Raw genomic sequence first — 27,798 nt, forward strand, 5'->3', positions numbered from 1 at the left:
CCATCTAAACAGATTGTCTTTATACTGGAACATGCTTTAATAGCATGACATGGTTGTTACTAAAATTTTGAGCATTTATATCTGTTTCATATTGCTCTTTAGGAGCCTTACCTGAAAAGCTAAAGCTGTCTTAGTCACTGCAGTTCTGCCTAGTTTGGTGCAGAATTATGCTGCCAGAACAACATGTATTAAGACTGATCCAGAGGAACTGGGATGAAATCACTCTGGAGTCATTGTAGCCAATGGAAACTTCTGCATTCCAGCTCATTTTTGTATTCAAAAGTGACCAAATGAAAATGAAAGCTGAACTAAAACCTGAAATAAAAGCATGGCTTCAAGTACTTCAAATGTAGGATGTCCTCCCTTTCCTGGTGAGACATTTAAAATTAGTCTGAAATATCTAAGAGAAAAAGTTTTGAGCATGTTTAATCAGCAACTAAGAAAAAAATACAATTTCCCCCTTCTTTTTAATTTAAAGCATTCAATTTCATTTTAGTAGGAATGTAATTTAGATTGAAAGTTGAACATGTACAATAAACAGTTCATTCCAGAAGAGATTTAAGAAATTCATGAGTCAGGATTAGTAGAAAAATGTGATTTTGATGAATGCAAGCAAAGTATGGAAAAGAGAGTAGTGCCATAGACTATTTCTTTCCCCTGTTGATTTTGAAAACAAGAGAATTGCTGGCTAGAGACAGATGCAATATGGCAAGTTACTGCAACTCCTTGCTTTGTGTCCATGGGTCCATGGAAGATTCTCATTTTTAGAGATTCTGATATTTCAGTCTAGTTTTTCATTAGGATTTAAGAGTGTCAGCATCAAAATTAAACTAGGTGTTGAGAGAAGCAGGACATGTAGCCTATAGGCCAGTCGTTTTATCATCTGCTATATCCCCCCCACCAGCTGTCCTCTGATGATTATAATTGATTTTAAATGGACTGTTCTGCAATATATTAATGGTTTGCATCTTGATGTATTTATCGATTTAATTCTTTCTCAAAATGCTGCCTTATGGGATCCAGCTCTTGATAGGAAATAATAGACCAAATCTTTGTTTGCTCTGTGATTAGTTGCTGGGTTTCGCCTGGTTTCTCAAGAGTTCAGTTTTTAATTATATTTGTGAACTAAAGTTGTACATAGAAGGTCTCTTATCTGTACATAAAAGATCTAATACATAAAATTAGGTACAGCATTTGTATACCTGTTTGTAACACAATTTTTGCTTTTTTTTTGTTTTGTCTTGGTGAAGTAAGGGCTGTAATGCTAGCTGCAGTAAGAGTCCTCTCTTAGAGGGTCCAGGTTTAAAGATGCACAAAGATATATTGGAATATAGAAATCCTATTTACAGTTTTTTTCCATACTGATGAAGTATTAATAGTCTTCTGAATTGGCTGTTCAGGCCAGGTTGAGATTGTTCAATAGCTTTTTTCTTTCTTTTTCTCTTTGTAGGAGGCATTAGATTTGAGTAGAATGTTATTTTTAGGGTGGACAATGGCTTTTTTTGACATTGCCAAATAATAATACTGCCTTACATTATGCTGAAGCCTGAGTCGATATACCATGATGAGAACTCAGGGCCCAATTTCGGGAAAACGGCACATGAACACTTAAATATAGTCAGGCTTTTCATGCCTTCTCTTATGCCAGTTGTGGTCAACAAATTGCATCAGAGGTTAGCTGGTTATGTGCTGGAAACCCTTTTTTGTTACAGACCTCATGTTCTGAATGTTAATATCCTTCTGCAGTATAGCACCCTGTTTGGAGGAGGTCCAGATAAGTAACCTCTAAAGCCTTGGATTTCTTCCAAAGTAGTTTATTGGTTTTCTATTTATAGCCATGTGCTGGTCCATGTGTTATGTGCGTGAGCTGTTGGATCAAACGTTTGTTCAGAGAGCAGTGAAGCCAACACAGCTGCTTCTCTGGGTGTGTGCTCAGGGCCCACAACTCCCCCATGGCAGTGATTCCTCCACCCCTGTCTCCAGGAGGCTGCATGCTACTGAGCCCTGGGTGTGGTGGACCGTCTTTCCCTTGGTAGAGGCACTTATTTGTGTCTTTCTCAGCCAAATCTACCTGCATATGGATCTTGTAAAATGTCTGAGATAATTAGATTGATATAAATCTTTCTTTCAAATACAGATTCAAAAGAAACTGGCCAGCCAGGGAGATTGCTGGACAGTGTGTCTTCTTGTTTGCTTGGAAAACATATTAAAGGATGTGTTGGTTGGAGAATTAATTGGTGGTTTTCTTGTTTCAGTGGCAACCGTAGGCCTAAATATTTACTGTTGATTTTGCTTTAAAGTGTCTGCATGCAGTCTTGAAAGGTGAACAAAATATGCCAACTTGAAGTAGAGGTTAAGGATTATTTTTGCCTTGCATGCAGTTCAGGCATTATAGCAGGATGTAGAAGTCTAAGTCAGCACAATGTGGCATGATGTGACATGACCAGGTTGTTCTCTGCTATAAATTTTGGTTCCTTCTGTGGAAAAATTAAACTATTTAAGAATGTAGAAAATACATTCTGCAGCTCGGACTCACAGCGTCTCCAGGCCTGTACTGTGTGCCTACCAGTGGGCAATGGCATGTTTCCCATCATCTCTAGTAGAGAGCACATCCCAGCCTGTTTTCTCTAGCATCTTATGAGGACGTATTTTTGCAGGCTTTGTCTAAACTCTTTTTAAACCTCCTGCTGCTGTTTGCTTTCATAGCCTCCTGTGGCAACAAATTCCAGATGCTTAATATCATCTTCATAAAAAGTACTTTATCTTTTTGAAGCTTGACTCCCGGAAGTTTCAATAAACATCCACTATATCTCTTACTGTGATGCTTGATGAATAATTCTGCCTTCACTATACCTGATGCTCATGTGTAGATATTGTACCCCTTGGTCATAGTTCTTCTACTCTCCAAACTATGGACTCCTACCCTTTTTTTGTCTGTCTTCCTCTGAAGCATCTGTTTCAGCCTGTTAATAATTTTGGTTATTCTTTTTTCTAGTGGTTTCTCAGTTCCTGTATATGGACAACTGATTGGTCCTACCTGCTTGTAGCTCTTTTATCTTCCTTTATGGAAATTTAACCTATTTTTGTTGACATACTCCCTAAAGAGTCAAAAACATTTTTAAATTTTAATCTAGTTTTCCAGCATGCTTTCAATTCGTACTGCTTTGGTTTTGATTGAAAACGTAATAAGCACTCTTCATTTCTACTCCATAATTTGGATTGTTAGTGGAGACATGAACAAAAACAGATACACAGCAGATTCCTCTGAGTCTTTTCTAAAATGTCCTCCCATTTTTCAATGAGCTTGATATTTCAACCAGCTTTACACCTCTCCTGTAATAGTTGCTGTGGTTTGTAAGAAAGTTTTTATTAAAGGTGAGAGTATATGTTATTTTCAGCTCTCCAGCAGAATAATAGGGCTTGTGACTAGGAAAGCTAGAAATCAAAATTGATTGATGTGACTTCTGCATGACAAAGCTTCATACTTTCTAGATATCTACATATTTTCTAGAGACTGAAGCGAAAATAACTAGCTTATTGTTTCCCAACTTCTACTGTCTGCTCACCATTTTTTCTTGCATATGGGTAACACTTTTGCTTTTTCCAGTCTTCTGATACTTCACTCAGACTTGTGAGTTTTCAGAGATGAGTCCCAAAGGTTCTCTGTTAGTTTCAGCCACTACCTTAAATATCCAAGGATAAAGCTAACTAGGTCCAGCCAATTTTAAAATATTTAATTTCCCTTCACACTCTTGAATCTGTTCCTTCCTATTATTTTTAAGAGGATTTTAACTGTTGATTGGCATTAATCATACTAGCTGGGAGATCCAAGGCTACATTGAAGGTTATTAGTGTACTCAGATTCCAGATTAAGGAGAAATAGTATTTATAGCAATGTTTTTCTCTAATAAACACACATGACGATTTTAAGAACCAAGGGTAATCCAGGAATGATTGCTAATTCTTGAAGTCCAGTTCCTTGTTCTCTTTGGCAGGCGTATTGTAGCATGCCATAGAACCTGACTCACAAACAGCTCTGTAAGGGCTGTGAACAGTTATGGGTGTTGCAGACGAGCGCTTTTGTTGTCACTTTTGTGTTCACGTGTGTTGCGGGAAGGAGCAGATTATGATATGTGAAAACCTGCCTCTTAGAGCCTCAGCAGTTCTGACAAGTAGATATAAATTCTGTATTAGCGTGGTGTGTAAGTATTGCCTTCTTTAGTCTTTAAATAGGTATAAAAAAAATGAAGCACAGGTTCGAAGCCATGACATGTTTTGTTGTTATGTAGTCAGTTTTCTCTGTAGATACAGCATTGCAATTTCATGGCTCCTGTTTTGGGAGAGGACATTCTTGTACTGCATTGGAGGAAGAATAAATTCCTGATTAAGATCTCAGCCTCACAGAAATGCCTGTTGTTTGTGAAGAAACTGAAAGCTTTAGGAACCAGTAAAGTGTTCATAACAGCTTTTGAGCAATGTGAGTGCAGTAACAATGGAGGCCTTTTTCTTGCTCTCATTCTCAATTCTGCATGGGTATCACAGGCTCTGATAACCTTAATTGACATAGACTATCCTTTTTCTTAATAATGAACAAGCAGGTCCTTCCCAGATTAAACTTTAGTCTGAATAGTACTGTACTGCATACCCATTGTGCAGATTTTGCTTTTCTTCTCACTCTCTCCCTAGAGGTATAACAGCATGAAAAATCACCATGCTTTGTTTTAGTAAATGCAGCATTTTGGTGGATTTATTTTAACTTAGGTATTGTTTAAGCTAGTTGAGCCAGGTGAAAGGAACATGTTTTACTCTTGGTATTTTTGATAGTCCTTGTTCCTGCAGGAGTTTCTTTCCCAATCTTCCATGAGCTCGGAACAAATCTTTCTCTCATGCAACAGAATTTCTGGGCTTGCACATCAGTACAGTCAAGCTAGTAGGTGGTCTGGCCCTGGGCCTCTTAGCATCTGTAGCAGCCTTTAAATATGTAAAAGAAAGAATGAAATGCTCTGTTTGCTGTTTTCCATGAGTACAGGAAGGAAAAAAAGAATTGTTGCAGCATAAGAGACTTAAGTTAGGTGTCAGTCAGGGGCTTAGATATGGGATGTGGTTGCCTGAAAACACTACAGGATCTCTTTCAACTGTGGATTTTTGGGGACAGGTTAAACAAATAACTGTCAGAATTAATAATCGTACAAATAACTATGTATATGGACAGATGGACTGCATAAGTTTTAGAGATCCCTCACGACCCTGTATTGTGTAATTAAGGGTTGAAGACTGAAAGTTTGAACGCTGATGAATGCATTTACTGGAGCAAAAAGAAGCATAGGTCTGATAAGCTCAGAGGGATCCCAGTTGCCAAGGGGATGTGCCATGAGACAGCATCAAACAAAAAGTCTGCCCAAGCCCCCCGACACAGGGGTCTGAAGAGCAGCCTAGCAGGTTCCTTCTAGTCTGTCGGTGGTGTGAGCTCTTCGATTTTGGATTCTTTCTTGAAGGCTGCTATTACTTGCACATACACACAGACAGAGGCATTCATAGATGGTATAATAGACCAGGGATATGGTCTGTCCTTATCTGTTTTAATTAGGAAAAGATTATTTGAAAATTGTCAGCATTATGGCAAAGTGTGTGAAAATAAGGACTTATTACTGTTGTGAAAAGGTAGGCTCAGAAGACTTGTTTGATACAAGTAGCTATTTTTTATTCTTTCTTTTCTAGAATAAATATTAATGTAAGCAATTTCCAAACATTAATTTATATGTAATATATAGAATTAAAAGCAATGAAAAACCCACCACTCAGCAGGAGTAAGTTCAACATCAACTGTGAAACTTCTTTAAATCCTCCTTATTCTCTTTAATTTTTTTTGCTGGTCTTTACTTGACCCTTCAGACCTGTGGCTAAAAATTTAGAGTTAAGAGAATCACAAACTTGGAACTTTTGCTTTATTTTATTTACTATTTTGTATTATCCTTAGTTCAAATAAAAACTGCAGTAGTCACAGGGGGGTTTTGAATGTTGATTTAAAAGGTTCCCTATGCTCTTTGTTATCATACTGTTAAGCTGGTACTTAAGAAAAAGTGAAATAATTAATCCATTATAGTTGTCAAAGACAACTGCATAATACAAAGGAGCTCTGAAAATAAGAGCAGTAAAATAGGTTTGTGTGGTTCTGTCTTTATTTTAGTGCTTGTAGAATAGCAGTGATCTTACTAATGGTAGTGAGTTTGTACTGCTTACAGGGAGCAGCAGTCACTCCAACTGCAGAGTTTGATGAGCTGTATACATGAAAGAACAGGGATTTAAACTTCATACGATTTTCAGCTACAAAGCAGAAGTCAAGAAACCTTGAATATGTTCCCCAAACCTATGTGGAATGGAAATTAATGCTAGATTAGGAGGACCCATTCAGAATTATTTTGACTTCCCCTTTCCATATTGCTTTAACATGAGCACCTAGAAATTGCTACCATAAAATTTCCTGGTATTGAACTTAAAGCATCTGTTGCAGCTACCTTTTTTCCCCCACACCCTCTCCTCCTTGTGATACCATATTATTGTTGGTACACTGTAGATTTTACATGGATTTGGCCTTCAAGCTTTAAGAATGTTAAGAGGTTTCTAGAGGTGTGTTATGACTTACAACACTGTGGCCACCTCTTAGTGAAGCATCTCCTGCTGTCTCCGCGTGTAGTGGCCCAGCGTCAAAGGCTGATGTGGTTCCTGCTGGTCCAGTGATCCCACTACTCTGTGTAGTTGTTGTGCAGCTTGCATGGCAGCGTAACAAGAAGATGGGAGTTATTCCCTGGAGCAATAGTATGAAGTTTTTCACACCATGTGGCAGCTAGGATGCTTGTGCTACAAATTTATCCAGAGTAACTCAGAGCTAGTCCCAGTGTGTAGAATGGCTGCAGTTAGCCTGATTTGGGAGGAAAAAGAGCCCTATTGTTGTGAGCCTTGCTGGGTCACATCCACTGCTCTTAGGGACTAGAAAACGAGCCCAGGCTCTTTTTGGTTTGCTGGTTATGGGAACAGCTTTGCTATCTTGCTGCCGTGGTGATACATTCAGTGCATGGAGGAACCTGCATCAAACAGTTTCTGTGAATACACTTGCAGTACTGCAAAAAAACTGCATGAGACAAGGGTCATCTTAACAGGAGTCTGAAGCGGCCTGATGAGGAGAAGGCATAGAGCAATGTCCCAGACCTGAATACCTACTTTTCTCTGGCACTTTTTAGTTTTTCTTCCCAACAGTATGAGGCAGTGAGACAGCGTTTAACAATTTTCTCTTAAGTCCCAATGTGCAGCCTTAGTTCTGGACACCCAGGTGCAGTAGTTTACAACTCTTTTCAAAAGTTGCCATGATTCTACCTAGCAGCAGAAAAAAAACTTCCCACATTTTATTTATTTCCTAAGTAGGCTTTTTTATGGCTGAGGAACATTTTCTTATGCTGCTTTCTTGTAAGATTTTAGTTAATATATTAGAAATACAGATTTAAACATATATTTGAAATGTATAAAAGTGTCTAATGTGCATTATATTTAAAATATGCATATAACCTCAGCCACACATTCAGTGTTACTGTTAGATAAAAGGATACATTTTTCACTAAATTTCAGATGAGTTTTCTCCTGTTTGTCTGAAGAAGACATTTGCTGTGTTTTGGATTTTCTCAGACTGAAATAAAAATCTTTATATCTGATTTGTTCTGAAATGAAACATGAGCATGTTTCTCCTGAGAAGTGCACTAGCTGGGAAGTTTTAGAGGTTTTTTTATTTAAAAAGAAGTTAGACTTTTTCTTTATGTGTAAGGGAAAATGTTCTTATTACTCTGAAACTTACAGCCTCTTAAACAAAATGTCAGAAGCAATGGAAATTCTATGAAATTGGTTATCAGCTGCAAGCATGATGTTGTTTCCTTTCCCTTACACTTTCCATGCTTTCCTGTGCACTTCCCCCCTTTCCCATTCCTTTATGAGGCTTTTTCCTCTATGTGACATTTTAATTACAGGGCAGTAATGAAAATTAAGAAAATAACTGTGGAAACAGACATTAGACATTGATATTTTTATGTGTGTGGTCTTGTTTAAATTTACTTCAGTAGAAAAATGCACAGTATATTTGTTGAACATTTGGCTTCAGAATAGAATATCCTTTATGTAAATTGCATGTCAAGAGACTGCTTTAGGAGATTTCACATTTATCTAGGGCGCTACCAGGTGCATCTGATTTATTACTGCAAGATTTCATAACGTAGTGCTATGCCATGTTTTAATATTTAACCGGAGATGTGGAGGGCATTACCGATCATACTGAGCAACAGCCTCCTGTTGTTTTCTTGAATCCTATCTATCATCTGTGAAATTGTTTTCATCATATTATAAATACTGTGGGGCAAGGACTAGCCAAAGTGTCTGAGTGGCTGTGACAGTCATACTGACAATGTCAGGTACTTTTTGTAGCAAAAAAAGAAACTTTGCTCTTTTTGCAATGACATTTTATTTCAGCCAAACACAATGAAACTTTTAAGTGCCATCCCAAATGTGTACTTTACCTGCAAGGCACAATCAGAAAATACGTCGTTAATGTAGGAGTCATTATTTTAATGCATAATGCTTTCCTTCTGGTACAAACAGAAAGCAGTTTAAATTATGAATATTAGTTGTGACATGAATTATTTAACAGTGTCTGAGACATTTAAAATACATCTCAAGGTGATACATGAAGGACAGTTTTGAGAGTGTTTTCATCCTGAGGTGTGTTTCATGTTGACAGCTATGGCAGTATGGTCTTCAAAGAAATTTAGATCTTATGTAAAAGTTTTAGTCTCAAGTAGTTGACTAGAATGTGCTCATGCCATTAAAACTTTTTTAATCTTAATCTCTTTCAGTCCCAGCAAAGATGCATTGTGATCTTTGCACTGGTATGCTGCTTTGCAATTCTGGTTGCACTGATATTTTCGGCAGTGGATATTATGGGAGAAGATGAGGATGGACTCTCAGAAAAGAACTGTCAAAATAACTGTCGGTAAGAGGTAACAAACAAAACTTCTCTTTTGGGGTGGAAAGGAACATATGCGTGTTATATAAGGGCATGAAGTAATTGCCATAGTCCTGTGGTATTGGGGAGAGCAACTAACAGAGGAAGAAATGATTTCTCATTTTGAATTTCTGGTTTGGGAGGTTAGTTTAACAAAATAAAGGACACTTCTTCAAGTTATTTTAGGTGGTATGTTTTGAGCAAGACCTTGGAGTTAGATCAGTTATTTTGTAAGCCTGAGCCAAAGCCCATTAAGTTTCAGTGATTAACTACTGAGGTGGATCACCTAGTTCCCAATTCTTTGTCTCGTCAAGAGCACTTCTTTCTTTCTCCAGAAAGGTCACTGATGCCTCTTGACCTAAGATTGCTGTCTCTTCTGTGTAGAGGAAGCTTTTCTATTTCCTGTGTGTTGCATTTCCCTTATAAACACAGTGGCTTACCTATGAACTGTGAAGGAAATTGGTGATATGATCAGAGAGACGAGTGTTGACAGTGTTGAATTAAGATTTGCCTCAGACACCTGCCATGGTTGTGTATATCTTTTTACTTTTGGTTCTTAAAACAGAACTGATTTAAGTAGGTGATTCATTTTTTGGGCCTTTCATTTCCAGACTGAATCTCATTTTGCTGCTATTCACTGTCAGCTTTCTCTGTGAATCTGTTCATTAGTGATCACCAATGCTTTTCCTGGGTCATACTGTCCCAGATCCTCTTCTGTCCACCAAGCTGACTTAAAAATCATTTGTAGACTTCCTTCCCAGTTGTATTCTGTTTGGGTTCTTTCAAGACTTTAACGTTTATACAGAGCACCCTCGCTAATCCACTTTGAGAAAAAAACAGTCATTATTAAATAACTTCTCAGAAATCCATTCTAATCTGATCATGGAATTGCTGGAGTGGGAGGGGGCCTCTGGGCATCCTCCAGTCCGTGACTCCGCTCAGAACAGTCAGCTACAGCAGATTGCTCAGGCATGTGCACACTCATGCTCTGTGTAGCTCCAAGGATGGACTCCACAGCCTTTCTGGGCACCCTGTTCCATTGTTTGTGCAGAATCTACTGAGCTACCAATGACTAGGTGTACAGCGGGTAGGAGGTAATTGACATTTGCATTTTAGAATACTTTAATGAAAGATTAATGTTTCTTTGAGCCTTCGGTACTCATTTCTGCTATTCTTTGTTCATTTTGTGTGACAACTCTTTTGGGACAGTGCCTTTTTATGCTGCACCTGTCACCCTGCAGACAGCATTAATTCAGAATCCAGAAAATGTGATTATGGTTTTTCAATTGTAATGGGTTTTTATATTATTTTTTGCATGCTACTTAATAAAAAAAAGAAACGACCCAAACCCAAGAGGATTCTTTAAGTCTGTATCTCCTTTCAGATGGAATATACTTGCAGCATCAGGTAGCTTTGTCCTGAAACCAACTGTCCTTCTGGCACTTTTTCCCAGAATTGTTTTTAGGTTTAGTTTTGTTCACTTTGTTTTACGCCTACAGGTCTGGGCAACCTTCTGAGATCTTCTCTGAATTTTCTAGAGTTCAACCAGCTTTCCTTTCCCCATCAAGGTCTTAGGTGTCTTTCACTGTGAGATGTTGCCTTCCAAAATTTTTGAAGATACTGCATGTGGCACCTCTACACCCACTGTCTCCATGTGTGAATCTTTGACAGAACTAGGTCAGATGAGGGGAAGGTCTTTCTGCTCATTGGCTTTAATGTGCTGCTAACAACTTCAACACACTTGGAAACTACTGCACCATGTTTCCTATTAGTTAACTAATGGTTCCCATTTTGTTCTGGGTAGCTGTGCCTAGCCAAGGAAGGACTTCACCTTCTTCACTTTGTATTCTTCAAAAGGAAAAAAAGATGGAGTAGAAATGATACACAGTGCTATGAAAAACAGGGATATTATTTTTTCTATGTGAGAGATTAATTTCTTCTGTCTTTTTGTATGGGTTACAGCAATCTGCCCCTCCGAAGAATATTTGCCTTTGTTCAGTGTTTTTTGTTGGTTCACATGTGTCAGTCTTGTCCCCTCCTGGATTGTGTTAGAGGAGCCTGAGACTAAATTCAGCACTCTGACTTTAAACATAAGAGTCAATTAAACTGCTCTGCGTTTACAGGGATAAAAGTGAACTCAGACCCCAGCTCTATTTTAAGGTGCCTTTCACAGAGTGATTCAAGTGCGTGATCTAGCTACTAATGCCTGAACCAGAAGGCACATAAATGCTGTGTGTAAAAACTGCCTTAACCAGTTCTAATAACAGTATCCAAGTGCTGGCAGCTCCTACCTGCTAATGTTGAGTCCTTCCCTACACAATGAACCCAGGGTCCTTTATGTGTTAAATAAATTGCAGACTCAACTGAAGTGTCACAAATCAATTGCTGCCAATGGCATGTATTTAGTACTTGGGCTAAGCGCTTTTAATAAGTAAGACAAGAGTTATTGAATTCTTACATTTCTGCTGTGTGAGTACTTTCACTGACATTCAGAAGGAGGGGCTTAAATTTGCAGGATGTGCTGAGACAGAATGGTAACAGATGATCCTTTTTTTTTTTTTTTTGAAGTATTTGTCAAATGTAAGTTTGTATGTATGAGCATAGAATTCTTTTTTTGATTTTAACTGATTTTGTAAAGAATGTTGATGGGAAGGGATGCTGTTGAGAACTTTGCTGATGGTTTGTTAATGGCCCTTTTCTTTGGAAAATTTAATTTCTGTGTTTTTATTTTAAAGGAAAATACACCTGAAATAGAACTGTGGTCTAGAAAAGTTCTCTGGCTAGAAAGTTTTGGAGCTTGTGTCAAAAAATAGGATTTTTAAGAGAGAGAAAGAGAGCGTAAGAGGAAGACGTTTTTAGAGTCTAGAGCTTTTTGTAGCCTGAGAGAGGAATCTTTGAGGTATGTTGCAAATGGTGTTTTCCAGTAAAGCTTACATCTCTGTTGTTGTGATTGGATTTTTCAGGAACACAAATGCAGCTCTTCTGATCTGCTTGTTGTAATTCAACATGAGGTTCCTCTTCTATAAACCATTCCTTAAACTCTTATTATATGGGGAATACTTACTGCATGTGTTCCCAAAATGACCTTACTCTTTATTGATGTATTCATTTCTCTTGAGGGTTTTGTAACAAAAATAAGTCAGGAGTGGAAAATCAGGCTTTTTTGCATATTTTCTTCTGATTGCTGGAGGGATTGATGGTACCCATCCTATTAAAAGGAATGGCAACTGATTGAAATTTAAGGAATAAAAAAGTAGCAATGACTGTGAAAAGTTCAGGCTTTGCAGTTTGTGCTTGGTATATGCTGGAAATAATTCTCTTGAGACATCCACAATAATGTTGTTAGGCAGCCCTGATGGATGACACTTGTTAGGAGGATATGCTTAGCAGTCTGGGAATTTTGCCTGTCTTGCTGTGGGTCCATTAGACACTGAATCTATAAAATTAGATTATTGTAATTTGAAAATAGTACATTTTAATGGCTGATCTATTGTGAATAAATCTTGGCTAGCCTCTGATATAACGTCAGTTAAGACTTACTTGACTTTTTTGGAATTGACTGATAAACTCTAAAAATGGCAATCTGGGAAACAGAAGAAATTACAGTTATTAAGAGATTGTCTGCTATCCAAACTATTGGAACCAAGGTCGTTTGATTTATTAACAGTAAGTTGAGCTGTTCAAGGCTCAACTTGAGCCTCTTCTCCTGCTTGTTGGTGCTGATAGTCATGCTAGGGTTCCTACAGAGTTTGCACATGCCCGCAATTATCCTTGTCTCACTGGCTTTTCCAATATCCGTTGAAGCAGTGGTAGCAGCTGGCATAGTGCCTGCCTCTGGCTGTGGGTTTGGCCCTATCTCTTTAGAGAGACTGCAGAACAAGGTGGAAAGGAAAGCAATGGTAGCTACTTTCCATGCTTCCCAAGCTAAAACTAAAACTGTTGTCATGATAATTTTTTTCAATATTGCCTTTCTCTGATAGTAAGTGGAAGGATTTTCTTGCTTTCTGTTTGTGTGCGTTTTCAAGGCAGATTCTGTCTTGCATTCTATTCCAGTGATGCTGTTTTGGTCATTTCTCTTCTCCTCAGAGTCATACATAATAAAGGCACTTGTTCTTTTGTGTTTGGATTTGCATTGGAGGAATTTGCTGTTCTATATGACAGGAGTAGCAAAGCCTGTTTAGTTCACTTCTTGATTATAGGGAGGCTTTGACCACTTCTGCTCTAAAACAAGTAGGTGATGATACCTGAGCAGTGTTTGTGACTGCTTTAGATATTGTTTGGATTGTTTTGGATAAGGGTTTGTATCCTGGAGAGGAGCTGAATCTTCCTGTTGACATGCAAAGCTTTAGAATTCAACAGTACCCTGCAACACTGAGTTTCAGAGATTAAATCTGATTGTATACAATAATTATTTGTATTGAACAATTATTGTGTGTTGCATGCACTGCTTTCAATTTCATTAGATGGTTATTCTCCAGTTGTGAAAAAGGGCCCGCAATTGATTTTTTCTGTTGTTTTATAAATCTTTCTTTCAACTACTCTGCTATTTAACCATGTAGGGTTTTGCAGCCCTGTTAAATAAGCATACTGCAGCACATGCTTACATTCATTTACCTTGGAAGTGCTTTGCCCCTGGCTTATTGTGGAGGAGATTTTCTCTGTGATGCGTGGGTTCTGAACATAGCAAGGTTTATGTTGACTGGTTTCTATTTAATAAACAAACTTTGACAAGCATAATAGTTAAATGTCTAAACAGAACAAGATGCTCAGATTTTGAAAACAAGCCTGTTAAAGAGCAACTGAAGATTTCTATTTACAAAATAACTATTCCACTTGGCATAAAAATGCTTTCTGTCAACATGATGGACTAGAGGATCAAGTCTACCTCAGTCAGTTTGCAGACAGCACCAGTTTGAGCGGAGTGTTGATCTTCTGGAGGTAGGAAGGCTCTGAGGAGGTATCTGGAAAGGCTGGATCAGTGGGCCAAGGCCAAAGGTATGAAGTTCACTAAGGCCAGCTGCTGGGTCCTGCACTTGGGTCACAACAACCCCCTGCAGCACTGCAGGCCCTGGCAGAGTGGCTGGAAAGCTGCCCAGCAGAAAGGCCCTGGGGGTGCTGGTGACAGCAGCTGAACATGAGCCAGAGTGTGCCCAGGGGGCCAAGAGGGCCGATGGCACCTGGCCTGTATCAGGGATAGTGTGGCCAGCAGGACCAGGGCAGTGACTGCCCCCTGTACTCGGCACTGGCAAGGACACACCTTGAATCCTGTGTTCAGTTCTGGGCCCCTCACTGCAGGAAAGACACTGAGGGGCTGGAGTGAGTCCAGAGAAGGGCAACGGAGCTGGGGAAGGGTCTGGAGCACAAGTCCTATGAGGAGCAGCTGAGGGAGCTGGGGTTGCTTAGTCTGGACAACAGGAGGCTCAGGGGTGACCTTATTGCTCTCTTCAACCACCTGAAACAGGCTGTAGCCAGATGGGGGTCAGTCTCTTCTCCCACAGGTAAGTGACAGAATTAGAGGAAATGGCTTCAAACCTGGGGAGGTTCAGGTGGGATATTAGAAAAAATTTCTTCATCAAAAGGGTTATGAAGCATTGAAATAAGTTGCCCAGGGAAGTGGTAGAATCACCATCCCTGGGGGTATTTAAAAGACTTACAGATACGGGGCTCAGGGACGTGGTTTAGTGGTGAACAGGGTGGTGCTGGGTTAATGGTTGGACTTGGTGATTTTAAGATCTTTTCCAACCTTAATAATTCTAGAGTGACTGTTTTCCTCTTGGTTTTGAGTGATACAGAGAATGAGCTACAAAACCTCCTAATTTTTCAGATGATCTCTATTTGAAGTCATTTTTATTTTTGCATCAAAAGAAGGAATACATTTTCAATTGAAGTTTCTTGACTGGACACTGCAAAGACCTGGTGTACCTCATGCAAGTCCATTCAACATCCAAAGCCAGGGAGGGAAATCACTACTTCAACACACTTGCACAAGAAGAAATTCTACTTATACTACCTTTTATTTTTCATTTTTCAAAATGGATTTCAATGGAAAAGGTAGTGTATTAACAGTACAGTACTGATACAGTTCCTCAGTACCTGTACAGAGTACAATTTTTTTCCTTTGTTTTGGTGCCAAATAATAATAATAAAAAGGACAATTTTTCTTTTGTTTTGCATTTACTTTCAGCTATAAAGAATATCTTCACATATTAATAAATGAGTGACAAAACTCATGATCTGTTTAGGTCTTGTTCTGTCTGTATTACTCCCAGTAGATAGTTCATTGTTAATTACATTGTATCAAATAGGTCTGGGCTTCCACTTGTTTTGTTCAAACACACAAACCTACTCTTTTCCCTACTCTTTGTTCTGTTAAATCTAATTATTTTCTGTGAAGTTTAGGACAGAGGGCTCTAGAGTCTCCTTAAGGCAGTTTTTCCTGTTATGATACATGCTATTTAGGATTAAAGGCAGATATTAACATATTTTGTGTTCTTGTAAGTTACCTTTTTAAGTATGTGTTTATTTCTCCTTTTATGACTTAGAATTTATGAACTGATATCAGAGAAAATGTTCCAAGCTAATAAAAATCAAATTCCAATTACTTCAAGGTTTCTAGGTAATGCAGGTGGGATAAAGGAGCAATTCATATGTTAAGAGTATCCTTTCTCATGTGTAGGTTGCTGGAACTGCTCTATGATTAGATCTTTTTCTTTTCTGTTTTTTTTTTCTCCCTTTCTCCCTTCTCAGCTTAATTTGTTCTTTTCTCTTTTCACCTTAATGTCTTCAGAAGACTGAAATTACTTCATCCAAGCAGAACGCAAAAGATTTCTGAGGTCATTTTCTATACCAGATCGTAAGGCTATACTAAAGAGAGTTATTAAATCTAAAATTATTCTCATGATCTTGAAAACCAATTTGTGACATTTCAGAGAGGTTTTTGTTCTCCCTGGTGAGAATAGCCACACAGCATAATAATATGTGTGATGTATATCCCTGATAAATCCTTCTTCCTTTTGCTTGTGGGAAAGGCATTAAAAGTGGCTAAAAATTGTTGTAGAATCTGCCTGAGTTCATGCTCCATTTCAGGGTGACTTGTTCATTCAGCCAGAGCTGACTTTGCATCAGATCCTAGAAAGCACCTGTTCCAGTGACACTATTTATTTTTAATTGCTTCTCTGCCCTCAGAGCAGTATATGAAAAAGATACTTATTATCCTGTCAGATTACATTAGATGTATTGCGTTCTGGGTCTTATCCTAGGGCAGCACTGTGAGTGTCCTCTGGGCTAGCATGATTTGATACTCCTCAGGAGGGCAAGTGTATCATGCTTGATGATTTCTGTGACCTGCTGAGTGGGTGCCGGAGCCTGCCTTGCCGAGCACCTGGGCAGTGCCACGCTTAAGAAGCAGCAGGTGTGGTCCCTGCTGAAGCCTAAAGCGTTGTGCAGAACTGTTGGGTCTGGTGGGCTTGAGCTGACTCTCCCCAGCCACGTGCAGCTCCCTTTGCTGTGGTGGGTCTGGGGTTGTACCCCAAGGGCAGCGGCTCTTGGCGTTAATGCCCTGCTGGGAGGCATCAGGGAGAGCTGGTTGAGGTTTGTTCGGACCGTTTTTAGCAGATGCTCTTTACATGTACAGGAAGACATATTTTGGTGAAACGTTTAGGGCTTTTCTTTCTTATTCTGAAGATTTCCTTCCTGGTTTATTTTCCTCTTAATGCGTGGGTGAAATTTAGGTGAAGCCAGAGTCACCTCTCCGTGGTCTCTGATATGATCTCTGTATGTCCACATCTCTCTAGTTAGTCAGAGCATCATTGTGTGTAACGTGTCAGATAAAAAGTACTCTTGAATGTTGGGCAAGATGTCAATGACCTGTGTTAATCAGGAGAATATGAGTTTTCTTCCTTTTTTCAACTTACCTACATCCAATTGTCTTGACCAAGGGTAAAAAAAGGCACTGGAGAAATGTTTCATTAGCATCAGTATTTTTTCATTTTATGTTTTAGGGTTTTTTCCCATAATTAATTTGCTTCCTGTCAACCAGACCGTAAAACAAAAAAAATAATGCTCAAATACCAGCTTTGGCATGTGCCAGATGCAGATCTGTCATTTATTCTCTATTTAATGACCAGTCCTTTCCAAATAAGATTATTTCAAAATTGTTTTACAGCTCAAAGTGAGTTTTTATGACTGACAGCATCATAATTTGGTAGGTTTAAAGCTGATTTCTTCACGTACTAAGTGTTGAAATGGCTCTTCTAAGAACCATCAGTGATTTGCATGACTTCTGATATGAGGGGGAGGATTCATCTTGCCTCAGACTAAACTTTTGGTGGATATTTAATGGCACATTGGAAGTGTTGGCTTTGACTTTTTACTGTTTTTCTAGATCTGCTTGGAACTCTTGAAATAAGTATGTTACACTCATACATATGACCACAGATGATATCTGGTATCTTTTGTCAGTTTGGCAGGTATATAGTTAATTGATTTTCACTGATTTATCAAAATATTTCTTTAAAATATTCAAAATATTTCTTTCCCTGTTGGGAAAATAAAGTGAGTTTTAAAAAACTTTCTTTGTTGTTATTTATGAAATAGCTCCTCAAGTCAGCTGGGCTTGAATAAGAATAATTTTTAGAACTCTTCTACTGGCTGAGTATTGGAGAAAAATGCACTTTTATCAGTAGTTTAGCAAAATATGAATATGCATAAATTTCATAACTGATCATGACACTTTAAGGCAAGAATGAATGTGTCACCCGCATGAGGCAGGCAGCCATGATTTGGATTTTGTTCACTGTCAGAAACTCTAGTCCTTTCTTCAGCCAGTTTGAGTCACTTGTATCAGCTTGGCAGTGCATGTTTTAGAGTTCATTGCAGATGCTGGTGGAGGGTAGGGTTCAGTAAATGCTTTAGAGGATACTTGAGGTGATGTATTTGGGGCAATGGAGGCTGAAGTGCTGGACTAGTGGAAGTGTCTCCTCAAAGATGCAGCCAGCGCCACTGGAACAGTGACAGACTGCAAGAGCTGCCCCATCTGGTGTATTTCACAGACACATGTGAGCCCCCTCAAGGATAGCCCTATACACCTTCCAGTTTTGGGCCAAGACATGCTGCCAAAACTGGAGCCAGTCCATGGCTACAGCAGCTTTGGGGAATGATGTCGGAAAGCAGTAGAGATGTAACCTCTGTGTGACATCAGACAAACTGTTCTTTTCTCTAGGGACACATCTGTTTGCATGTGAAAAGACTTCTTCATGTCTGACAGGAGAGGAGAAAACAGTGAGTTTTTCAGTTTGCTCTTGAGAAGAGTCACACGAATACCTAAAATGGGCAGCGAAGTGGTTCTGTGTCAGAGGTACTGCTCTGGCCATGGTGGAATTTCCAGACAGAAGAGTACTTCTAATATTTGAGGGAGGTTTTATGTTTTCAGGTGTTTTTTGAGAGTCAGGATTTTGCTATTAAAATGTATTCCATAGGGTAAATACCAATAATTCAGTTAATGCTTTCTACTAAGACCTAGAAGGGCGTTGTTTTGTTTGGTTTTTTTAATTCTGTGGTGTTCTTAAAACACTGCTTTATCAGGCTACATGGCTTGTGTCTATTACGGGAAGAGCTTCCTGACTTTCTTCATCTTGGCCAGAAATGGACCTATCAGTTTTCCTTTCTTTTCCCCCCAAGATTTTAACTAGGATGCAACAAGTTTTAAAGATGCAATTTTAATCAGATGCAATTCTGGATGGACCTAACTTAATTACCATAAAAACCCAAACAAACAAGCCCCATGAACCAAAACCAAAATTAAACCAACAACAAAACAGAAATACAAATAGATACCACGTAAAACCATCTGACAGTAGTTAAACCTATCTTAGTACTCCTAAGGTATCCTGGAACATTTCCATAGACTCTTGCCTCTGTAATTTGAGTGCTGGCAATGTCCTTTGGGAATGGATACTTTAAGTACTTTATTCTTTTCATCTGTGGATTTTTATTACTGTTCCTACCTTGACTGTATCTGCTGAATTTGCAGTGCTGATTTCAAATAGTTGCTGACTAAAGTTTTTACCTTCAATTTTCCTTTGTTGTTTTGCAAAGCAGTTTTGTTTGTTCTTGCTGGGCAGGAAGGGCATTCATTAAGTTTAGGGTATTGTTGGATTGTGTAAATGCCAACATCATAGAATATAATTTAATTTCTATTCTGGATAAGAGAGCTCTTACTTAGAAGATTCTCATTCAATTATTGTTAACACCATAAAATCATGCTTAGTTATGAGGAAAAATAATATTTTGATTCTTGATTGGTTTCTACCACCATAAGCTAAGACGTATATCCATTTCAAGTCATACCAAGATAATCAGGGCCTTTTAGAAAGATGCATGGGCCAAGAGAAAAATAGTAGCAATAAAATTCCCACTTCTTGTGTATTGATATGTGATTATTGAGTCCAAATTAATGTTGCTCTTTACAGTTACAAAGTGTCCATATGAGAGGCGCAAGGGTTGTATGGAAGGAAATAAAAAGACAACATAGAGTTTGTTATTTAAAAAAAAAAAAAACGAAAGGTCTAGTAGTCCCTGTAATTATTTGCCATATTCAAGCCTTATAAAAAGTTTTAGTATGAACATAGTCACAAACTGAATGTAGAAATAAAATAAGAACATCTGGTTAACTAATTAATGCATATAACAAGGGCTATTTATACGATATTTGTTGTTGTTCTGAGAGGCTTTTTAAAGTTGTTCTGTTAGGGTATTTCAGTGTGTTTTACAGATGGGTGAACAATGAATGGGTTGCTGCTCAAAAGAGCTAAATAGACATAACAGCTGATGAGAGGGGCTTGTGTGGCTGCTACATGGCTTGATACAGGACCGACTAGATACCTCAGCTCTTGAATTTTACATAATTTGAAAGTCATAGTAATGTTATTTACTCAAGACTTACGGTACAAACAAAAGAAAGAGGCTGAGATTCTTTTCGGTAGCTAAACAGGTACCAAGTGAGCACTTACTGTTGTGCTGAGAAGTCTCAGCTCCTGATTCCTGACTCATGGATATGCAGGGTGTTCCTGAAGGGTGCAGCTGGATTTCCTTAGGCACGACAGGGGCAAGAATGGCTTCACCTACGGAGGGCAGCATTGCTGTCCTCATCTCTGTTAGGAAGGAAACTGCCTGCCATGGGTTGGGGGCAGAGCTTCTCCAGCTGCCATTTAGGTGCATTGCCTGGAGTCACTGTCAGGAAACAGGCACTTCATCTGGGGCAGACTGTTGTATTTGGAAGATCTAATAACATTTATAGATAATGAATCTTGAAAATATCAGCTCAGAATTAAAGAGTGTATAAACAAATAAGATGTTGAGAAAACAAACTTGGTAGTACAAGGGTATTTTTGTGTATAAATTGAGAATATGTTAGAACTGTGGCATCAAACTCCAATGAAGATATTTAGAACAGAAATAAAAACTAGCTCAGCCTTTCCATATTCCTGGTAGGGGGTCAGAAATCTAATGGGCAAAAAGTGATTAAATAAAATAAAAATTGGCTGGTCCTTTCTCAAAACTAAGGAGAAAGTGGGACAGGTAATGTGCATTTGGTAACTAAAATCAGGGTTTAAAAGAAGTTTTTCTTCTGATGGTGTCCTTGTCCTTTCATGTCTAGAGATTAAGCATGAACTTTTGAAAGATGTAGACAACGCAATTGTATGGGGTTTTTGATAAGCATATCCTGGAGATCTTCAATTACAGTATGGTAGTGAGCAGAGAAAACCAAATGATGTAGTGCCTCCTCTTGGTTAATGGTATATATGGCATTCTAGATAATAAAGAGCAATGGCAGATAAATTTCTTATTCTAAATTCAACAGAATTGGGTCACTGTTTCTTTTTTTTTCTGTAGAAGTTTTGCAAAATTTACCTTATCTTTCTTCATTTCAATTCACCTCAGATCCTCAGGATCCTCATGTTTTTGTAGTTTACCCTTCAATGTAGCACCTAGCTGTCTATGATGTGACAATGTGAGCTACAGATCTGCTCTTTACAAGGGTGAGGTTTTAAATTTTTTTTAAGCACTGAGTGATGTAACACCTTGATGTTAGGAAAATGACAGAGGCACTGTGGCTGTCACATAGGCAGGATACTGGCAAGCCTTAATGCAGGGAATGCCATTCCTCTCATTAACATCAAACCTGAGAAGCAAGCTAGATTTCAAGAACTTTCATGTGACTGTGGATGTTTTGAATAATGAATGGTGGTGTGTTAAATTGTTAATACTTTATCTACAAACTCTGACTGGAAGTAGTTCATGTTACTGCTAGTGTGTGCTTCATTTTCTCTTGGCTTACACACTGATTGAATCTTGTCATGCAACAGAGATGTTTCCTCATTGCTTTCTTACTTTTTGCACTTTTAAAAATTTCCTTCCCCTTGACAGACATCTATAACTTGTTTTCCTTCTCTCTTTCTTTACCTTGTCGTTTGGGTTTGGCTGTGTGAGATTCTGATGGTGTGCTTGCCCTTCCCTTGGGCTTTTCATTGCAGGCCTCTGTGGTCTTTCCCTATCCCCCAGTGGTTTAGAAAGTGGCATAAACTCCATTCCTTGGAACGTTTTCAGACTCCCTCCCACACACATGCGTGTTCCCTGCCTAGATGAACTATCTCGAGTCTATATTTGGAGACTGAGAGTGTCTGGAGGATAAATCTGTTTTGGCCACAGTGCTGCAAATATCAAATGAATTCACAGTTTTAAGTATTAGGTTAAGACGAGAATTTGGCTAATTAGTTTTGGTGTAATTATTGGAAGACTGTGTCATAAGATAGTTAATCCAGTCAATGTGCTTATGTGATGCCAATTTTATTAGACTTGAAATCAAAATATACCAGCTCTTTACTCCTGAGAAGGATTGTATTTTGTGACAGCAATTAGTAGGCTTTAATAAGGTGTACTGACTGAAACAAGACAGACTCTTCTTGGGTTGGCCAAGGGATGTCTTTTGGGGGGAAATATACAACATCAGTGCTTAATCAAGAGACACTGTGGAGAAGAAGTGCTATTCTGCTTTTAGCAGAGGCAAGTGTGTTTAACCCCTTACTTGGACTTGGATTCCTGAACTTAATTCATGCTTTGAAACTGGGCATCCAGATGTTGAATGACTCCCCTGCAGAATGGCAGCTCCTGGTACTGCAATCCTCTTCTGCCAGCCGCCTCAGCATGGAGCTCTTCCAGAGATATTCCACGTGCTGATTGGTTCCTGGCATTGCTGCTACCTCTCACTCTGCCCTTCACTCCTACATTTAAGTAATGTCCTTTGAAGAAGCACCTTTAAGTCGGCCACACTGCTGTCCCCAGGAGACACTTGGAACCCTGTGGTTCTCTGATTTTGCTCTTGCCTGCAGTAGTTACTGGGATCTGTGACTAAAACCGGATACACTAGATATGGATTATGGGAGTTGAAGTTGTAATTGGCTATGCTTTTGTTTTTTGATGAGTTCTTACAGAAAGCTGCTTATTTTGTTAAGATGAAGCAAAAAAAAAAGTAAGGATTTTAACGTTCCTTGCTACACAGAGCCCATGGATCAGGAAGGGCCTTTGTTTTGGTACACTCATTGGAAGTGAAAGGTGCTGTTTGAATTTTCTGTGGAGTGTGAAGACTGGTCAGGTCAGCTGGTTTCTCCTGCCTCAGCACCCTCAGGCACTTGTCTCTCAGCAGTCTGCCATAAGAATCCGCTGACCAGCTCTCAATTTTCCCCACAGCTGCAAAACCCATTAAAATGTTGTAGTGCTGACAGGCAGAAATGCTGTAAAAATGCAAATTTTCTTGTGCTGAAGGGCAAGATGCCAAGAAATGCTTTTCAAAATGTTTCAGTGCTGCATAAGGATTTATGGTAGTTGATACAGCTGGAATGCTAAGTTTTAAGCAATGGGAGAGAAGCTTTTACCATTAGTAAGTTCACTAATATTGTGGTTCTTCAGCCACCTGAGGGCTTAGTGCAAAGGGTTTGCTTTATGTCTTTTTTTTTTTAGTTTTATTTTTAAACAGAAAATAATGGGCTAAGAGGTGATGTTCTGCTCTGTTGGTGCACAAAGGAAGGACTGCTTCCTAGGCTCAAAAATGGCACTGAGGTCACCTGCCTACATGCAATACTTAGAAGCTCTATAGAAAAGCCCAGGATAGAAGGCTCAGCTTTGTTTCAGCAGATATTTTAACTGCTCGTACCCACTGGTGCTCTGTAGAGCAGTGGCCAAGTCAAATCCACAGAGTGGTGCCCGTGACTTGGTCAGTAGAGTATTGAGTCAAAGAGATTGTTTTGGTTTTTCTTTAAAAGCAAGATGATTTAACTAAAGTAATTGTCTTTGTTGCGAAAGAAAGTGGTGCTGAGTGCTTTGTCCAGATTTTAGAAAAGGCAGTGACATGATCAGAAAATTTAAAAACTATTTTTCTTTCATCTCTCATCTGAAATAATGTAACAGCTGTGTAACAGTTGATACTCGAGACTGTTTTGAAGGATGTTATTTTCTTCCCTTAACCAGGGTTTAAAGAAAGGGAGGAGTTGATTATATTTCTGCTTTTTCCCACTGTAATAATGTACTTTCTGTTGAAACAATGCAGTAATTTCCCCCTCTGTTAGTCCTCCTTTGCCCTGTGTGCAAAGGCATAATGGGCATGATAAATTTCCTCTGAAGTGCAGTCATCTGCTGTATTTGCGTTGCTGTATATGTGTTGCTGTATTTTGTCTTAGCTCTCAGTTTTACATTAGGTGATGCATAACAAGGAGAGGTAGGATTTGGAAAGGGCTACTTTGCAGTTCAGCAAATTACTTTCTCTGAAGATTGTCACTACCACCTTCAGAATGCTTTACACAGGTGTAAATAATAAGCCAAAATAATGTCTTTTCTGTGTACTTCCTTATAACACTACTGAGATGCATACTGAGTGTTTCAAGAGCATTTATTGATTCAGCAATATCAAGAAACAGGAGCTCTTTGTAGTAAAGTTTCTGTAGTGATCTCAACAGTACACAAATATGGAATTAATACATATACTTCAGTATTGTCTAATTTTAGTCTGAGTAGTCAGGAAAGGGGCATACAATATTCTCACCAGTTACTCAGAAAAATCTGGGTCACACAGAGCTGTCTGCAGTCTTCAACGCACAGTGTGGAAGTCCTATTGATAGGAGCAAAATATAAAGAAGGCAGAAAAAATGGTACCCTCCCACAGGGGAATGAAACTGAAAAATGTTAAATGTGGGATGTTTAACACTGTTTGAGGAGCTCAGTAGTGTTGACAAAAACGTACCCTGAAGGTGTGCACTAATTACAAAAGAGTAGGTTAGCTTTTTTTGATCTCAGCAACCACAGACTTGCTTCTTTTCTTTGTAATCCTTTGGTAATCAAAGACTCATCAGCTGGATAATCTGTTGCTGTACCAAACTTGTTTATCTTTAAGCTTCTCTGAGAAACCATATTGCAAGATAGAGGAGTTACCAGTGGGCCTGACTGCAGTTTAGTTAGCTGTGTTATGGTATTACAGTTGTATGTGTTATCTTCATTGTCGCCCTGATACATTTGTGGAGTATTTGTGTGTTCTAATTTTAAAAAAAAGCATTTCTCTAAGTTTTCCCTTCTTATATTGACCTAGTATGCTATTAGATAAATAACATACATCTAGCAATTCTAAGAAAGAGTTAGTTGTAGATTCTTTACAGAAAACTTTCTACGGTATCTTTCATCTGGAAGTAAACTGGAACCGCTGTGTTCAGAGCCTTAACTCTCGAATTCTGACTTTACTGTTTTTAGTTATAACCAAGATGAGTTTATTTGAAAAATCTACTAAAGATAATAAAAGTATTTAATCAAATTCAAAGACTTATCTACAAGCAACAAATGGTTTGCTTTTCTTTGGGAGGCACATAGGTGCAGTGTTTAAACAGTAACAAAAATCAAAGAGTAAACATCCATTTTCCAAGTGTTACCTTTTATTTGGAACTAACTTATTTCATATGAGAAGTAAATTGTCTTCATAAGAGGTTTTTTTGTTGTTGTTGCATCTTCTCTTTTCCTCTCCTTTGCTCTCCAGATCCAGCAATCCATCATGATGATGGTATGTACCTTTTTTCCCCCCTCTTCCAGGTTACAGGTAATTCAATTCTTTGAACTCATACTGTTGCTAATAATGTAACAATGAAGAGGGACATTTGTTTGACATATTGAAGCTTAATGGACTTCCTATGTGTCTCACCATCTAGCGAGGCAAGAATGCTGATTCGCCTTTTGTTAATAATGACTCTAACATGGGATACTCTTCCTACATGTGACGAGTTAGGAATACAAAATAGCTGGAGTTAGAGTGGCAAAACAACTAACCTTTTGTTATTGTTCCTCAGTACTCAGTAAATATTCTGTGTTAGGTTTTGTTGAAGATCAAAAGCAGTGGCAAAGCGCTGAGCTCTCCTATCCACATCTCTTTTTTTTAATGAGGTGTGTTGTAAATATTGTTCTACAGTTTAGTGCCAATGTTGTAGCAAACCAGTACTAGAAGGTCATCACATTGCATGCAAAGTGGCCAGTCTTGAATTGTGCAGAATACCTGATTGCATGAAATGTAGCTAAATAAAAATTACCCATCTCTGTATCAGAAAGAGGGAAAGATAAAGAAAGGATCTTTGCTTATTTTCTGAGGAACACATTCCCAGCATGGTTTTTTTGCTATTATAATTAGTTAAAAATCAAGGAGGGCTCTTTTCTGCTGGGTTGACAGCTTCAAGTTAACTGTTCTAAAGGCAAAGCACAGCTGACCTCACTCTGGCTTGGTGTGATGTTGGACCCATACTGGTATTAGATGAAAGTAGTTAGGATAGTAATCAATGAGAGAGAGCACAGAAATGGAGTAACTGAATTCTCTATCACATTGCTAATGAAGCAGTCATGGTTGTTTATGTCCCTCTTGAGCCTTTAAGTTTTACTGCCAGGCATTTTGCTTCTTTGGGAGACTGTGGTCATCTCTTTCCTAAAGTACTCACAACTCCCCTCCATCAGATGCCGTGGGAGGAAGGGAGCGTGACTGTAGCAAGGAAAATGCGCTGTGATCACTGCTCCCACCAGCAACGAGTTGGGGCACCTTGTCTCCATCAGCACCCTCTGGGTACTTATTTCTTGTCTCTGAGTCTCTCTGCTGGAGTATTGCTAATCATACAAATCCGGAGTTACCGTGTTTGAATGCAGGAACTACTGAGTTGGAAGTTGAAATTACTGCTGCAAGTCTGTACTGGAGCAAAGGGTTTCCGCTTGGTCTCTCATTTGAAGAGAGAGTCTACATCACAAACTGCTTCCAAATTAGTCTAAGACACCTATGTAACAAAGTGTCTTGATTGTTTGAGGAGTTAACATGTTAAATTTACTTCTTTTCTCCCCCCAAATTTACCTAATTTTAAATACTTAGCTGCTGCTTTTTTTTTTTAATAATATGAGAGTGAAATGAAGATTTTTAGTAACAGCATTTTTCTCATTAAGAGTGAAATTCATATGATTTATTTCATATGCAAAGCATTTGTAGTGAATTCAAGACTACTTGGAAGTCTATGACACTAAAGTAGTGCAACAGTAACACAAATTTTCCTATTTCATTAACCATTCAGTGGCTTTCTAAAAAACATATCCCATTTCCAGTGAAAAAGAACCAATTTGAGATAGTAAAATAGAAACCATTTTCAAGCTGCTGAAACTTTACTCTGCATTTGAAGACAACAGTGGGAAAAGTGATTTTCATTACAGATGCCATTATTTTGTGTATGACTGCTAACTAGAAGCAAAAAGCTTCTGCTAATACTTAGTATCTTGCTGAAAATTTGCAGTAATTTTCTTTTATTAATGTGTATTCATTCATGCTTTTTTTGCTTCTTGTACCACAATAAAGTCCAAATTCCAAGTAGTTAATAATTCAATCATTCAGTTCTTGGGGTTTGTACAAGAAGGTGCTTTGTGTATGTGGTTTCTGGATTTGGGGCCCTGATAGTTTTTGGTAGAATAGTTGATGTCTTCTACCTATAACAATTTTTTTTTTTTTTTATTGTTTCCTTATGGAATGCTTGGGAGCGAAGGCGCTGAAATACCCAAGGTCAGTCAGCCAGCCAGCCAAGTACAGCCCAATATAGTCTTGATGTCTCCCCAGCTCAGAATTAAACTATGTGGAAGCTGATAAAAGGTCCCCATTTGAATTTGTACTGAGCTTGTTGTTTTGAGGGGTGGTACATGGGGGGGGGTGTTCAGCATAGACTATTATGGCAGCAAAGCTTCTTAGTTTTCTTGGTTGTTGATGGAGACTTTTGTGTTTGTTTGGTTTTTTTACAGCAAACAACTATTGTTCTAATCCTCATTTTAGTTGCTTGTTGTCTTTTAGTTATTTGACTTACAGTAGAAAGCTTGCAATGGCAGAACGTGTTGGATTTTCATACAGTCCCACCCTCATGGGGTCTGTTTATGTGCTGAGGAGAAGACAGCAATGCGTATTTTTGGCTTTCACATTCTTTGAAGTGGAAGTAATTTCTTTTTCATGAGATCATACTGTTATGGCTCACTGATATACTTCATAGCTTCAGAGTAATTATAAGGTATGTGGCTATTGCTTCTTGGTTTGAGTAGCTGAAATGACAAAATATAATAATGAGTAAATGTTCCATGTTCCCATATTTTAACAAAGATAGATTTACACTTAGCAGTGTGATTCTCATGTATTCCAGGTCAGACATTCTAGGGCTGAAAAGTTG

The 27,798-nt window shown here is 38.5% G+C and overlaps 1 protein-coding gene across 3 annotated transcripts in view; it reads left to right on the forward strand.

Moving 5' to 3' along the window:
* Positions 1-27,798, forward strand: part of PLD5 (phospholipase D family member 5) — a 184,418-nt gene that overhangs the window by 64,811 nt on the left and 91,809 nt on the right. For 2 of the 3 annotated variants that reach the window (XM_032102673.1, XM_032102674.1), the window contains exon 2: positions 8,892-9,028. In XM_032102673.1, the coding sequence (XP_031958564.1) occupies positions 8,892-9,028 (137 nt within the window). Of the gene's footprint in view, positions 1-8,889; positions 9,036-27,798 lie in introns of those variants that run through there. The other variant, XM_032102675.1, reaches the window with a different exon arrangement.

The sequence above is a fragment of the Corvus moneduloides genome, chromosome 3 (genome assembly GCF_009650955.1).
Source record: "Corvus moneduloides isolate bCorMon1 chromosome 3, bCorMon1.pri, whole genome shotgun sequence".
NCBI lineage: Eukaryota > Metazoa > Chordata > Aves > Passeriformes > Corvidae > Corvus > Corvus moneduloides.